This window comes from Amblyomma maculatum, chromosome 1 (assembly GCF_055883805.1).
Source record: "Amblyomma maculatum isolate TAMU_Amacu chromosome 1, ASM5588380v1, whole genome shotgun sequence".
NCBI lineage: Eukaryota > Metazoa > Arthropoda > Arachnida > Ixodida > Ixodidae > Amblyomma > Amblyomma maculatum.
The window spans coordinates 319,750,607-319,766,351 of NC_139344.1; the positions used below are offsets into that span (position 1 = coordinate 319,750,607).

The following is a 15,745-nucleotide window of genomic DNA, read 5'->3' on the forward strand; positions in this document are numbered from 1 at the left end:
GCTTTGGGACGTTAAACCTCATAAACCAAATCAAACCACATATATAACAAGCTACCACACAGCATGACCGTCTCACCAACTTTCGCTTACTTTTATACCAATATATGTTAAACTTGCCCCCGCATCTTATTGACACGTAGGTGGCTGCTACAGCTCGTGTCGCCGATAAGCGATCAAAATACCTTGTATTTACCAAACCACTCTATGAGTGACACATACCCGTGACTTTGGCTGTCGGGTGGCGTAAGTGCCTCTTACAAGGTAAAAATTGGATAAATTCGATGGAAAAGAAACAGAGTGTGGAACATACCGAAGTGGAAAAGGCAGATCAATAAGGAAGCTTTCTTTGTGAACTCAAGAGGCAATGCCCTACTTTTTGAAGCTAGATCAGGGTGCCTTAGAACACGCAGCTACAAAAAGAAATTTAACAATGAAGATGACGCGTGTGCAGTATGTGGTAACTCCACAGAAACAATTGACCATATTATACTCGAATGTAATGGTATCCATCCGGAAGTCGATGCAGGCGCAGTCACTCTTCTTGAAGCTCTGGGGTTTAGAGATACCAGTGGCCGGGTGAATAAACCTGCTGTGGAAGCTAGCAAAAAACTATTGGAAGATTGGTGGCTTAAAAGCAGAAAAGTTACATAATGTTAGTAATGTAGAAACAAAAATTCAACAAATAGAATGATGGTATAGTTAACCAATCTAAAACAATAATTAAGATATACGGGGGAAATGAGCATGATAGCAACTGGTACCACCCCATTTCAAAGGGGACGACGCTCCTATATCCCATCCATCTATCCCGGGAAAGAATCTTTCGCCTGATAGCTGACGCCAGCTGCAGCTTCTACTTACGTGTAAACAGATTGTGGGGCAGATTATTGATGCGCGGGGGTACGTGAAAAATCTAAGGCTGCTGAGCTCACCAGAAGCGGCATCCGGCGGGTTGGGCTGCAGATGTAGACTGGTCAGCCGGTAGCTCATGTAGACGGATAGCATGGCGAACGAGCAGAGCAGCAGTAGTAGATCCCTTACCGACAGGCAGCGCCAGCACCAGCGGGACTGCGCATGCGTCGGGCATGGTTGCTGCTGCCCACCCTGCGACATTAAAGCGAACACAGAAGGCGGTTATTAGAAAACTTATTAACCATAATATTGGCAAAGTGCAATTAGTACACATCTCAAAATTATGCAGAAGATTTTGCGAATAATATTTGCGCGTCATTTTAAATTAATTTTACCCATGACTAGCCGCTCAATTCCAATCCAGGTCCTCACTCTCCCTAGCATCGGCCTGTGGGTAACGCGGATTTAAAAAAAAATTGGCTTTCACTTGAGTAAAATAATTTAGTATTGTGCTGTACAATTGCTTACTATAGTCGCAGAGGGATGCCACTTCATCGAAGAAGGACGTACCCGAATTCAGAACCTCCGTATAGAATTTGGATATAACGAAAGAAGCCCAACGGATATAACGAAGGCAGTTGCCGAAATAAGTTTAAAATATGCACGGCAGGTGGCGTTAAAGGCATAGCCGAGGTTAGGCTTGACTTACTATATATAGTAACTCTAAACCGAGGCAGGGCTTTAAGCCGAGGCATATAAAGGAGGTCTCCGGACCAAGCTCACACATACGGCGATGAACAAGGAGGGGAGACCTGGCCCGCGTAGGGTGACGATATATGTACGAAGTGCACCAGTCTTGCACTCATTCCATGCAAGAAAGTTTACACGATCAGGTGACTCGCCTTGACGATATAGCACCGCCGTCGAGCTGCTTCCGACCATGTAGAGAAACGGAGGGCCCAAGTAAATGCTTTGCGCGGGGACCGAGAAGCCAAGTACTTTAAACCAATGCTAACGATCTTTAGAATGCCTGCAAAACTGATAGTGATTTATTTCAATCGGAATAGGTGCCACCAGGTCTGCTGCTAGGTCTCTCAAGTGGTATAAGCGCGTCGGGTAAGGTGCCACTCATGTTTCGACTAGATCTACTACCGCACGTCTAATTGCTCGTGATACTTGCAAATCGCTCTGTCGAACATTTTTCTGATTAGAATCCCTAGGTAAAAACGACACGTTTTCGAAACAGAACGCTTTACCTTGCCTTCCACAGACCTTTTCAACAATCTGCCTCATCAGCTACGCTACGAGAATGGTAGTTTTACGCAGCAGAATACTTTTCCGCAGAATGGCAAGAACTTCCAGCGAAGTCATTTTTCTGCTGGTGCTGCTGACGTTAGCACAAGAAGAAAGAAGCAGGAAGTGCTCGGGTCTCTCTACTTGCCCCATCAGGGCCGTTATCACTGCTTGTCCAGAGAGAAGAGAGTTGAATTACAGAGGTGTAAGAAAACTTGATTGGCGTTGCAGTGGGTTTGTCTGTCGAAGGGACGACGACGGCTGCGTGAACACTAATTCCATCTGATTGATTTTTTTTTTCTGTGAAATTACTCCTACTGTAAGGTAACGCCGAATACATAAATAGGGTTTGAGATGCTGGCACGTTCTAGATATAATGTTACGTAATCAGGAATTTTTGTGTTTATAAACAAGCATACGTTTCTTTCGTGGCAGACAAAGTATTAACAAAGGGTGTCCAGGAGACACGGTTTGATTTTACGGAGCATACCGGTTCACTCAAGTCATCATCGAAGCGGCAATGGCCTGGAGAGGCGATTTAAGTGTCCAGCTCACCTTTCAGATGTCCGATACGATCAGATGTCCGATAAGAGTAGCCTAAGCTCCTCATTGCGATTCCTAGAAGCAAACACTTTAGAAGACTTTTGATCCAGCGTGCACATTTATTGCATTTCTTCTCTTCCCAATTAAGTTTCATTCCCTCTTCGAAGCTAGCAAATTGCTATGTATGTATTCAATTTGCCCTGCTTCATAGCAATATTACTGCCTAAAGAGACGCTACCGGCTTAGGTGGATATATTTTTGCTTGAGTGATTGACTCTAATGCAATCGCTACGACAGCCTATAGATGAAAGCCCGGTACTTATTTAGTTTAAGGCGTGACCCTGCCGGGCATATTCTTGGTAATACTTTAAAACACCAGATGACGGTTTGAAGCTGTTGCCAGTAGACAGGCAGAAAACCTTAATGAGAGCGCAAAGCAACGTTTCCTAGCGTATACGTCTACGTTTATTTCTGTTCCTCCTTTCACCACGCGCGTGCCGAAGCTAATTAAATCCATTAGACCGATTACAGCGCGGTACTTTCTCCCACTCTTGTTCACGTCATGTACAGATGTTTGATGGCAAGGCTTTGAAAATATATGCGAGTCATAAAAGGCCTATTTCTGCTCCGCTGAGACATTTTCTGAATAACCCGTGCAAACATGAAAAACACGACTGGTCATCATTAACTCTGAGGGCCATCAGTGAGGTTTTAGGGGTCGAGAGAACCACGACGCGTGGGCTAATTTAACTTTTTTTTTGTTTTTTTTTTTTTTTAACCTGTAATGCTCCCATCATGATCACGTTCTCCTTTGTGCTTTTTAGAGTATCCCATCATTATTATTTTTTGTCGATGTTGTCTGCTGTGGCTAAATAGAAGAAAGATGGTCGTTGAAGTAATGTTTCATTTACAGGATTATTATTTTACGCAGCTTCGGACTTTTTTGTTTTAAATAAATCATTAAAATGCAGAAATTAATAGGCTCACGTTCTTCAAAAAAACGAGCTCTGCGTAAGAAGGAGCGTTCCAACCACCTTTAATTCGCACTGCGTACAAGAAGAGTTTCAGAAGTGTTTAATGTTGGCTATTGCAAAAGTTTTGTTATTTGGGGTGACAGAAGCTCAAACAAGACACAGTTCCTTACTTATCGAGCTGTACTTATTGTAGCGTCAATTAATTTTTTTCTAAGAGCTTCATAAAAATAATGTTACCTTCCTATGACAGCAATCACACATCGCATGTGATGACCAGCGACGAAGCACTATGGCATGAGGCGATATCGACGGTCAGAAAACAATGCACGCCGCTTCGGTCCACATTTTGTATTATGCTCCGCTCTGACGTGCTTCTTCGGTTATTGACCCTCTCATCTCTGCACACCTCTTCAGTTTCAGCCCCTAGTTATTTATTTCCTTCGTTTCTGTGAGCTAACTAGTATTTTCCTCACTCAAAGCTTTCCGTTGTCGTTAGACTTCGTTTTGTTTGCTGACAAAGGAATTAATAGAAAAAGAATTACTAAACATATAAGAAAAACAACGACGATGGCACTCAAACCATTGCGGCGCTCTTCGGCGAGGCCACTCGCAAATCAGCACACGTCGGGGTCATCTGGCCGGTGCTTAACTTTCACTCTCTCGTTTTCCCGGTATTTTCCACGGAGAAGTTTCTTTTTCTTTCCACCCGCGTGCCCCTAATAATTTTATTCCTCCAGTACATCGCCAGGAAAGCATGGTAAGAATATAGAGCCAAAAACGACAAGAAATGCTCTGTAAGAAAAACGACAAAAGCCGAAAACTAGGAGCCGAAAAGCGAAAGTTGAGGAGCACTCCCAACCACGCCCTGGCACTAAAAAGTCCCTGGGTGCACCGACGGGACAGACAGGGTCGAAACCCCATCGGGTCACCAGGGGCAACCGCAACTCGCACTCGAGGGCGCCCCGACATTGGTGAGGTAGGGACCGCCGCTGGCTCGGGAAGCGCCAAAGAAAGGATTGCTGATAGCATTGAACAGCTTGTGGTGCAGATGCGGTCGAGTTGGCCAGCAGGAATGGTAACGTGGGGTTGTAAGCACTGACACTCGTTTCCTTCGTCATAATGAAGCGAGTGTTTTTGTTTCTTTTTTTACAGTCATAAATGAACTGAAAGGCAGTGAAACAAAAAGAATTGCGTTTATGGGCACTGTAGAGAGTACATTTAGGTTAGTTTGCGACCTCACAGTAGATGCCTAATAAAACGTTCTGCTGGGCGAGTTGGTTCATCTTTGAAAAGGAATGATTTTAGCGCGAAAACAGTAGGAAACGAACAAGGACAGAACAGAAGACACGAAAGAGCGCTACAATGAACTGATTTTGCTAGCAGAAGAAACAGTTTGTATGCACTGATCCTGTGTGCAGAAACTTGCTTACAAGACAAGAATGCGTACATGCACACATGCCAAAGCGGCTGTTGATCCCGCACCCTCTTCAGATAGCCTATCTAACAACTTGTACTCGTTTCACCGAAGGCCCGCTCACACAGTCAGACCCCTTATTTCTTATGTGGAATGCCTCAATCAACGGCCGCGATAACTCATCATTACCTCTTCCGATAACCCGTGTCAGCTTTAGCAACGGCGCGCATGTCAACGGCCGATCACATGACTTACAATGGACAACCAAGTTTGTCCCGGTTCCTTGTTGAACATGAAAGATACCTTGAGCAGGGGATCGGGACGAACTTGGTTGTCCATTATAAGTCATGTGATCTGCCGGGGACACGCGCGCCGTTGCTAAAGCTGACATGATATATCGGAAGAGGCAATGATGAGTTATCGCGGCTGTTGATTGAGGTGTTCCATCAAAAAGAAGGGGTCTGCCTGTGTGAGTAGCCCTTCGGTGAAGCTGCACTCTAACGAGTACATGTTTTTAGATAGGCTATCTGAAGAGGGTGTGTGATCAACAACCTATTTGGCATGTGTGCATGTACACATTCTTGTATTGTACGCATGTCTCTGCACATAGGATCTGTGTATAAAAATTGTTTCTTCTGCTAATAAAATCAGTTGAGAGTAGCGCTCTATCGTGTCTTGTGTTCTGTCCTTGTCCGTTTTCTACTCGTTTTGCGCCAAAATCATTTCTTTTCAAAGTAGATGCTTGTTAGGTACCATCGAAAATATGCAGAAAAAATAAAGTATCAGGAAGCATCCATGTTCGGATGGTGGTGCCAATGGTCTTGATGTTATATATGTCAGTGCCATACTTGTGCCAGTTAATGTGCCTCAATTCTTTTTGTCCAGTTGGATAAAACTCATACCGATCGCTTTTGAAGAAGACAGTAGCCGTATTGTGCGCTCAATACGTTCACTACCACCATACAATAGACGGAGCACTGTCAGCGATTCGAATTAGAATCATTCGCTGCTGTCGCCAGTACCCTATTCGCTCATCGATTCTGTCAAATGTCTACTACGCCACTGGCAATCGTTAACATCCCTCGGCTCTTCACTGTATCATATCTCACGATGGCTGCTGTAGGACCAACGACAAAAAATATAAGCAAAAAAGAAGTTTCTAAGTGACATCGTTCGCTTTGTTCCCTAAAAAAAAAAAAAAAAGAAAAAAAAGCCACGGTCGCAATAAACCACTCCTGTTCCGAATTGCTGTGACCGCTAAAGTTTCAGCGATTTCATCTTTGCTATTTCGCCCCACCAATAACAGTGAATAAATCACTAATAGCGCTTATTTTCAACATGCTATCCAGGCGCTCTATGGATTTCAAAGATGTGAATAGTGCAAAAATCCAACGCAAGCGTATTCTCTAATAGAATTTGATGGTACAAAATGAACGAAAACTCAAGCTCAGAAAAAGATGCGAAATATAGAAAGACAGGAAAAAGCGCTAAGGACATGGGCGTCAGCCTCAGCCCGGCAGGCCGTTGAGAGAATTTTTTGCTTGGCTAATGAAACAATGACATATTTGTGGCAAGGGACGTTGGCAAGACTGAGGGCCAACCTTCCTTGGACCCAAGGGAGGATCATCGTGAGGTCTGGACCATGAGCGGTGACGATTACCCCCAAACGACGTGCCATCCAAAGTATGCCGTCGAAGTGTAAAATATTGTTCTAGAACTGCTGTTCTTTTGTGCGGATGGTGCGAGAATGTGTAGTGGTGAGTGATCAGGACGCTTGCATATCCGAAGGTGTAGATAACGTGTGGAAACTGCCCATACGCAAGGGCCGACTTTCTCCGCGAACGTTTTTATAGCCGCAGACAAAGATGTACGGCTCATGACGTTAGCTGAGAGCCAGTTTAGCAGCACGGCGAACGATGTTGTCGCGTCTCTGTTAAACAGCGGCGCTTTGTCCTGTCTTTCTATCGTCTCCGACTTTTTGTGCGCAGTTTTCGTTGACACGAACAAGCACCTGTCCTAAGAAACAATCTTAGAGAACGAACGCTCTCACTTATATTGAGCCATCGTATGATCAAATTGAGAAGCTTGGCGGCGTTACAAAATGTATGTCAAAAGACAGCAGGAGCTCGCCACTCCTGTCATGACTGGCCGCGTATTCGCCGGAGTTCACCAATGTGTATTGTGAATTTTAGCTGATGCCGGGTACATTATTGTTAGTTTGAGACTATAAGTTCCGACTTCCGAAACAAAGCGTTGCTGATCCTTAACTCGTTTTTTGCGCATCATAGTGTCAGATGCTAGAAAGGTTCCCGAAGAAGATGGCCCCGTCCCGTCAACCTTTGCTAACACACACAAAGAGAAGCAAAACCATTATACTGTAAGCCAACATGAAATGGCGAATTTAGAGACAAAGGTAAGGAGACTAGGGACCAAGCTTTACACAGAGCGTCAAATATACCGTTGTATCCAACACCGAACTCTTACAACCCGAATATAACGCTGAGATCAAAACAGTTTTTGTTAAGAGAAGAAAGAGAAATCTTTTACGCCCTGAAGCGACAAAGATGGTTCTGCTTATTTCGAATGCAACACACTACAGAAACGTGAAGAGTGCTGGAGATTGCAAAGGAAAAGTTTTCGATCTCGTACTCCAAATAAATAATCGATTCCGCATCAATACCGAACATCAATTTCGGACATCAATCCTGCAAACGACCCGTAAATGTAATTTCAATACTCTAAACTTGCGAAGAAAACGTCATCGAAAATGGTTTCATATAATGCTAATAAAGAGTAAAGCATACAATGAAGCAGAATATATTAAAGCAGAGAAAAAAAAAAGCGAGAAGGGGGGGAAGAGAGAGAGGAAGGCGGCAGCACACGGAGAGGCGGGAGCGCACAGGTATCAAAGAGACCTTAAGAAAGAAGAGTCAATGTCGCTGCGTTGCTAGCTTCCGCAGGTTCCGGATCACACGCGTAGGGCGCGGGTCCGAGACGCGGCTGTTTTCCAGTTGAGAGCTCGCGGCGAACCCACTGCCGTGACCACTAGCACAGATCCCGCAGCCGAGGCAGCAACCTTTCTAGGCCCCTTTTTCGTCTTCTTTGCTTCTCCAATGTCAGATTACCTATCCTATTCGCACTCCACTTTCGCCCCTGTGCACGTAACTGCTTTTCGTTGTGCCCTCCAGACCCAACCTCCTCTGCCCCCTCTTTTCGAGATGGAAGGAAAGGAGAAGCACGTCATCGATCTTTCCGGTCGGCTGGTCACACCCGGGGGTCTGTGTGCGGTGTCTCGAGTCAGCCATGTAACGGTCCTGATCTCTATGTATACCTGTGCTGTCCCCCAGCTACCGCCCGCGGCACTGACCTGCCTGCCTGCATGCCTTCGCTCATACAACGTCAACCCCCCTCCCCCCTCCCCCCCCCCTCTACCCGCCTCCACCGATTCCAACAACTTCATATTTATGGATTGCTGAGTCCTCTTCGACTATTCCTGGCCGCTTGATATACTCTCTTACAGAAAATGGCATTTAGGTTCACTTTTTGTACTTTGTCCATTAGCTTGAAATTCCGCACTTCGAAAGAGAAAACCGTGATTCTATGGATTGGAAGGATGAGTGAAGAAAGAACGTTCGAAACTGAACCGATTCAAAGCACTGTTGTAGAAGAAACGCTTCAAGAGTACCTGCCGCAGTTAGAGGAAAATTTTACGTTTTTGGCCTCACTGAACAACTGCAAAAAAAAAAAAAAAAAAAAAAAAAAAAAAACACTTCTAAGCACTGTTCTTTGCAGTCATTTCTTTCTGTTGAGTTCACTTAGGCAAACCACGAGGAAACACATTTTGAAATTATAGTTGTGTTTTGCATTGAGAACCTGCTTATCTTCAATATGAAGGAAGAAGAACTTGAGTTTGGGTAGGACGAAATGAAAAGAGAACAGAAGCGAAAAAAGGAGATGCAAAACAGCACATCTTGCAAGCAAAACGTGGAACAGTGAAGTTCGCGATTCGCCGACGTTTTTACCCACTGTTTTTATTATCTGCTTTACGAATTACTACGTAAATCTATTACTAAGATTCGATGCGTCTTGCAGCACTGACGCTGAATATCGCGATAAAACTGAAGGCGTGAAGTTGCAGCGTCAATTCGAGCCCTAAAGCCATAGCTGTCTTGTACAGGTTGCACAGGCTGTAATTAATGAAACAAAGCCACTGTTATGAGCATTCCGATGTTTACTGAATTCACAAGCGGCGATGCTGTTGCTAGATATCAATACGCACCGCAATACAACAACGGATTAACAAGCCGGTATCACAATCACTACCTCCGCTGTTAAATAAGCGCAATAACACTCTGCTGCTCAGTGCTATTTCAGGAATTTTGCTGTTTCAAGTGTGCAAGCATTTCGGACAGTGGCTAACCGAAAATTTAGAGGAACCAATGATGTGGGTCCCATTGTGTTATCACGATAAAAAGATAAGGTTAAGTTTTCTGTAACGAGTAGAAATAACAAGAAGAATAAGATTGGGATGGAGCGCCTTTGGCAAGCACTCACAAATTATGACTACCAGCTTACCGGTATCGCTCAAGAGGAAAGATACAACAGTTTCATCTTACCTGTACTCACCTATGGGGCTGAAACGTGGAGGCTAACCAAGAGAGTTCTACTTAAGTTGAGGACAACCCAGAGGGTTATGGAACGAAAATTGGTAGGGGTAACATTAAGAGATAGGAAGCGTGCAGAGTGGGTCAGAGAAATAACTCAAGTTGCCGACATTTTAGTGGAAATTAAGAAGAAGAAATGGGCATGGGCAGGACATGTAGTGCGAAGAGAGGAAAACCGATGGTCGCTTAGGGTAACAAAGTGGATTCCAAGAGAAGGAAAGCGTAGCAGGGGGCGGCAGAAAGTTAGGTGGGTGGATGAGGTTAAGAAGTTCGCGGGGGTCAAGTGGCTGCAGCTAGCACAGAACCGGGTTGAGTGGAGAAATATGAGAGAGGCCTTCGCCCTGCAGTGGGTATAGTCAGGCTGATGATGATGACTATGATGATGATGATAGAAATAGGCTCGGGATATTCGTCCCTGAAGTAATACTGAGAAGCAGCACCACGTCTACATGCAGCAGCATAATGAGTTTTCTCGGCTTCATTGCATGCTATTGTAGAAGACACTTGAGTTCCTCGTATCTTGTGTCTACCTTCACATATGTGTTTATCCTGACGATACTACAAAGGTTGATCGACGCCTAATACAGCTGTGGGAGACAGGAGAAAAAACTCATGAAACAGTAGCGACTAAATAAACACTTCGGCCTCCTCATTGCCTCCATCACAGTGCAAGTTGAGCTATATTGCACAAAACGCGCCACCAAATTGGGTACCGTTTTGTATTTGCTTCAACATAAAGCTTAGTACCGCTCAAACCTGCTCCATCCTCCGCAGCCTCATTGAACCCGGTAGAGCAAAATTAGTCACAAATCGTGCACTCTCGGCACTAAATAGCCAAATAATTCTGCGCGGGTCTCATAAGAAGCTCACGGAAGCTTTGTAGACGTGCTGCTTTGTCGACACTCCAATACTACTTCGTTTAACTACCTATAATAAGATTCTACGCTTGATGACCTAATAACAAAAGCAGCACTGTGAGCAGCAGCCCGTGCATCGCAATGCAGCATCACGTCTAGAGTGGACAAAGCCACTAACACTGTTATCCGGAACCTTCGTCATACGCACATCAAAGTTATCACCGACTAGAATAGCTGTCACCAATTATGAACTCTGAGGAAAAGGGACTACTTCTGCCAAGCCAGGCAGGGAAACGACGATTGATGTTCTCCGACCCACCTCGTTGACATCATGTTTGGGAAAGGACTACGAACGGGTCGTTCACACTCACCTCCAAAAATATATTCGAGGAAATCACCTATTCCCTCCTCCTATTGTTGAGGTTAGGCTAGTAATTTTGGACCGTTGCAAGATGCATTCCTACTTTTCCAAGGACTTTCACTAAAATCCCCTAAGGTTAAGAACATCGCATCCCGGCGTTATATTTGAAGTTTATCATCGTCAACATCTCTAACAAAGCGATCCTTCAAGACATGTCACCCCAGTGGTGACAAAAAGGTGTTTGCTAACGTATGACCCTTCTTCACATCTCACAGTCACGCGGTATCGGTTAGACACGATCCGAAGTCAAAGATATGCCGCACAAAAGGGATAGTGAAGATAGCTGTCATTTCACCCCTGCTCTTCAACATTGCAATGCTCAGGCTGGCGCGAGTGCGCTACAGGCACTTCCAAGAATAAGCTCTGTTCTTTACGCAAAACACACAAATTAAGGAACGAAAAGGGTTGCTTGGGCGAAAGAAGAAACTACTCTGAGATCAGCAGCACAGATATTTGTAGAATTCATATTTCACAGCTTCCTCCTCTGCACTCCAGGTCCTATCATCCTGTCACTGGTGATCAATTCATCAGAGAAGTTAACTTAATTTGCATTCTCGCTATTTGGATGCAGATCAACTACCGTGTCTCCCACACCATCCAGACGCTCACAGTCACCTCAAACTAGAAAGATCGCCAGATCAACCGAATGACCAAGCATAGTCAAGGAGTTCGAGAAGGAAACACTCTTCGATGAGTAAAAGCACTGGCACTTAGCAGAATCACATACGGACTACATTTTCTCACGGTAAACAAGGTAAAAGAGCAGCAAGTTGACACCGGCATATATGTGTGTGTGTGTGTGTGTGTGTGTGTGTGTGTGTGTGTGTGTGTGTGTGTGTGTGTGTGTGTGTGTGTGTGTGTGTGTGTGTGTGTGTGTGTGTGTGTGTGTGTGTGTGTGTGTGTGTGTGTGTGTGTGTGTGTGTGTGTGTGTGTGTTGTTACGACCAAGCATCCGCATTTGCGCGCTCTATTGTTCGCCTGTGGGCATGGAAAAGTTTTGTGAATATGTGGTGATGGTCCATTGGCTCTAAGTGAGCCTGTTTCCAGGAATCCTGTTTTGTAAGCATGTTTTGCTTTGTGGACAACCTGCAAATGCCAAATTGGCCCTGTCAAGAGAACGTCTGGAAAAACACAAAGAAACGTCCCCCTGCGGGAAATAGCAGGAAGTGCTTTCTTTTGTTCACCCTTCCAGTCGAGAAGTGCTATCCTCCAGTGATGAATGCCTCCTATCCAAAGGAGACGACAGAGTGACATGTCCGCTGACGTGCAGGACAAGAGAAGAGCATGACTCATACGGCCATTAAGTGATTTCCCGGGAATGCAGGAAAGATTTGCAATTGTCGAAAAGGGACCATGTTGGGAGCCCTATGCGGCGCCACGTGCACTCGGGTTTCTGAGAAGTAAAACCCCCAGAACCAGCCTGTGGTTTCTTTGCTGAAGAATAGAAATGTACCTCCTCTCCTCGCCGTTCCCCAAGCTTTTCCCGCCAACAAGTGATCACGCCCAACGAATGAATGCCGGACCAGTCAGTGCTTCAGACCATCAGTGCAGTGATGTGTTCGATTGGATGCCGATACCTGAGGGGCGTGCCCTGGATTTGGTTGGTCAGCATCTTCAGAGAGGGGCTGGACATAGGGGGTTTTTAAGGACGCTGCAGAGCACGAAATGTCGCTCTGGGCCCTGGGTAAACGGCTCATCCAGTCGCTTCTCGCTATGAACTCTTAACGCTTGTCATTTTGCTGATGTACCCTTCTTCTTCATGTAAATATTCTTGTAAATACGTTTTCTCAAAGTGCCAGTAAACCTGCTTGTACATATTTTACCAACTTCGAAGATTCAGTCCTTCTTCAACCCGGAGTCTCTGCACGCTACCAAGTGAAGGCCGGGTCGCCATAGCCCCAGCGTCACGACAACTGGTGACCAGCGGTGGGATCTGAATCTACAAGCCACAACATCTGGTGATTGGAGGTGGATCTGAAGCTACAAGCCACAACACCTTGTGATCGGAGGTGGCATCTCAAGCAACAAGCAGGAGCAACAATCGGCCAACAAGAGGGCAGCTCGGAACATCGATCGCATGTGTGGGTGAGTGCTTGGCTTTTCTTCTGATGTGGACCAGGTTCTAGAACAGGGTTAGATTTTAGAACTGGTAAAGAGAGTGTGGAAACGCCTTTAGGTTTGGTAGTTTGCACTGTTGTTTTGGAAGTAGCCGACACTCGGAGCGATCATGGACCTACAAAAGCTGCAGAAACCGGAACTGTTGCAATTGTGTGAGGAATTGGGAATTGATACAAGTGGTTTGGCACGAAAACCTTTGATTATAAAGGCAATCACAGATTTGGGAGCCGATGATGAGGAGCTCAGTGAAGCATGGAACCTCATCGGTCAAAAAAAGGAACAGCTCAGACAGCAGAAGGAGCGGGAAAAAGAGCAGAAAGAGCGGGAAAAAGAGGAAAAGAGGCGTGAGCGTGAACTTGAGAGGGAAAAAGAGGAAAGGGAGCGCGAACGTGAGTGGGAAAAAGAGGAAAAGAAGCGTGAAAGAGAAGCAAAAAAGCTGGACCAAGAAATTGAGCTCCGGAAATTAGAACTAGAGTTGAGCAAGAGGTCGGGCAATTGTCCCCAGCTAGCGGTACCTCTTCTCAACAAGGAGGCAGATTTCAAGATGTCAAAGTACATGCAGCCATATGTGATATCAGGGGATATCGGTCTGTATCTGGCTAACTTTGAGCGAACCTGCGAAAAACTGTCCTTCCAGCGAGACACTTGGTCTCAGAGATTATTGACGGTTCTGCCCTGCGAGGCAGCGGAGGTTGTCGCGCGGCTAAGCAAGGAGGACGCGGACAACTACGAGAAGGTCAAAGCTTGCCTTCTGAGAAAGTATAGGCTTAGCGCCGAGGCGTTCAGACAACGTTTTCGGAAAGCTACTAAGTCCAGGGACGAGAGTTACCCTGAATTCCTGTACAATTTAAGAGTTAATTTGGGCGAGTGGCTAAAGAGCACAGATTCCTACAGTGATAGGGACGCTGTAGTCGAGCAAATTCTTTTGGAGCAGTTTTATAACTGCCTCCCAGAAAAAGAAAGAAATTGGTTACAGGACCGAGGCGAAATTAAGTCGGCAACTGAAGCTGCCGAACTTATTGAGGAGTATGCTTCGCGCCGACAATTCAGCAACCCAGCAGTGGATAGGCCCCGCAATCCCAAGTTCAGTATGAAAAACCGTCAGGAAAGGCACTTTGCTAGAGTTGGAAACGAAGAAATGAAGGTTTCTTCAGGCAAATTCCCTAGAAAGGACGGCAGTGAGAAAAGTGGGGAAGTGACCAACGTGCAGAACACAAAGAATAAGCTTGAGGCTAGGAAGCCGCTCACATGCTTTAGGTGTAATGAGCAGGGTCACATTGCCGTCAACTGCCGGAAAGAAAAGATTGCTTTCTCGTATGTCAGGGACTGCGATGAAAATATGCAGCTTTTAGAACCCTACCTGCATGACCTAGTAGTCAACGGGAAGCCTTGCAAGGTACTGCGCGATTCGGCCGCAACGATGGATGTTGTCCATCCGGCGTATGTATCGCCTTCCGACTATACAGGACAGTGTGCATGGATCCGACAGGTAGTTGAGGAACAGAGTGTGTGCTTGCCGATCGCGAACGTGGTCATCGAGGGCCCTTTCGGCGAATTAACAACCGAGGCTGCCGTTTCAGGAAAGCTTCCTAAGTGCTATCCGTATTTGTTCTCCAACAAATCGGACATGCTGCTGCGAAAGAGGGGCATCCTTTTCGGAGACAGAGTTGTGCAAGCCTTAACACGTTCAAAGGCGCGAGAACTAGCTACACTGCTCATTCCAGAAAAATCCACAGCGGAGGAAACGGCAGTTAAAACAATGGTAAATGCGGAAGATAGCAGGTCAGAAAACTTTGAGAGCGAGGCATCTCAGATAAGTCAACTTGAAAGTGAGCTTGATGAGACGCGGAATGAGGACGTTCTTGAGAGTAACCTCTTGCCGCCGGTGTCTAGTAATCTCACGAGACTTTTAAGTGGAACCCGAGAGGACTTAGCTATAGAGCAAGCCAATGATCCCAATATACAGGAGATAAGGGAGCGCCACCGCGCCACTAAGACAGCAAACAATATTTCTTTCGAGATGAGAAAGGGAGTGCTGTATCGCTTATTCAAGGATAAGCGCGGAGTAGAGCGGGACCAATTAGTCGTTCCCCAAAAGTACCGCGGAGACTTACTGCGACTTTCCCATGGCAGCTCGTGGTCATGTCACCTTGGAATAAAGAAAACAAAGCAGAGGCTGTTGCAAGAATACTATTGGCCTGGATGTTTTAAGGACACGGAAAATTTTGTACGGTCATGCGACACGTGCCAGCGGGTTGGAAAGGCGCAAGATAAGTGGAAAGCTCCGATGGTGTTAGTACCAATCATTACCGAGCCGTTTCACCGGTTAGTAATAGATATAGTTGGGCCACTTCCTGTGACCGAGTCAGGGTACCGTTATATCCTCACTATGTTATGCCCAGCCACAAAGTTTCCAGAGGCTGTTCCGCTGCGCGAGGTGACGTCCGAGAGTGTAGTGGATTCGCTGCTGTCAGTGTTTGCACGAGTTGGATTCCCTTCCGAGGTCCAAAGTGATCAGGGTAGCGTTTTCACGAGTGTCCTCACCACCTCATTTCTCGAGCGATGCGGCATTAAGGTAGTGCATAGCTCGATCCATCATCCGCAGAGCAA

General features: G+C 45.7%; 1 protein-coding gene across 1 annotated transcript in view; it reads right to left on the minus strand.

Moving 5' to 3' along the window:
* Positions 1-5,415, minus strand: part of LOC146207241 (cadherin-like and PC-esterase domain-containing protein 1) — a 169,520-nt gene extending 164,105 nt beyond the window's left edge. The window contains exons 1-2 of the mRNA XM_084576418.1: positions 5,332-5,415; positions 933-1,104 (exon numbers count right to left, since the gene is read on the minus strand). Coding sequence (XP_084432544.1) covers positions 933-1,104; positions 5,332-5,415 — 256 coding nt within the window. The remainder of the gene's footprint in view (positions 1-932; positions 1,105-5,331) is intronic.
* Positions 5,416-15,745: the final 10,330 nt, after the last annotated feature.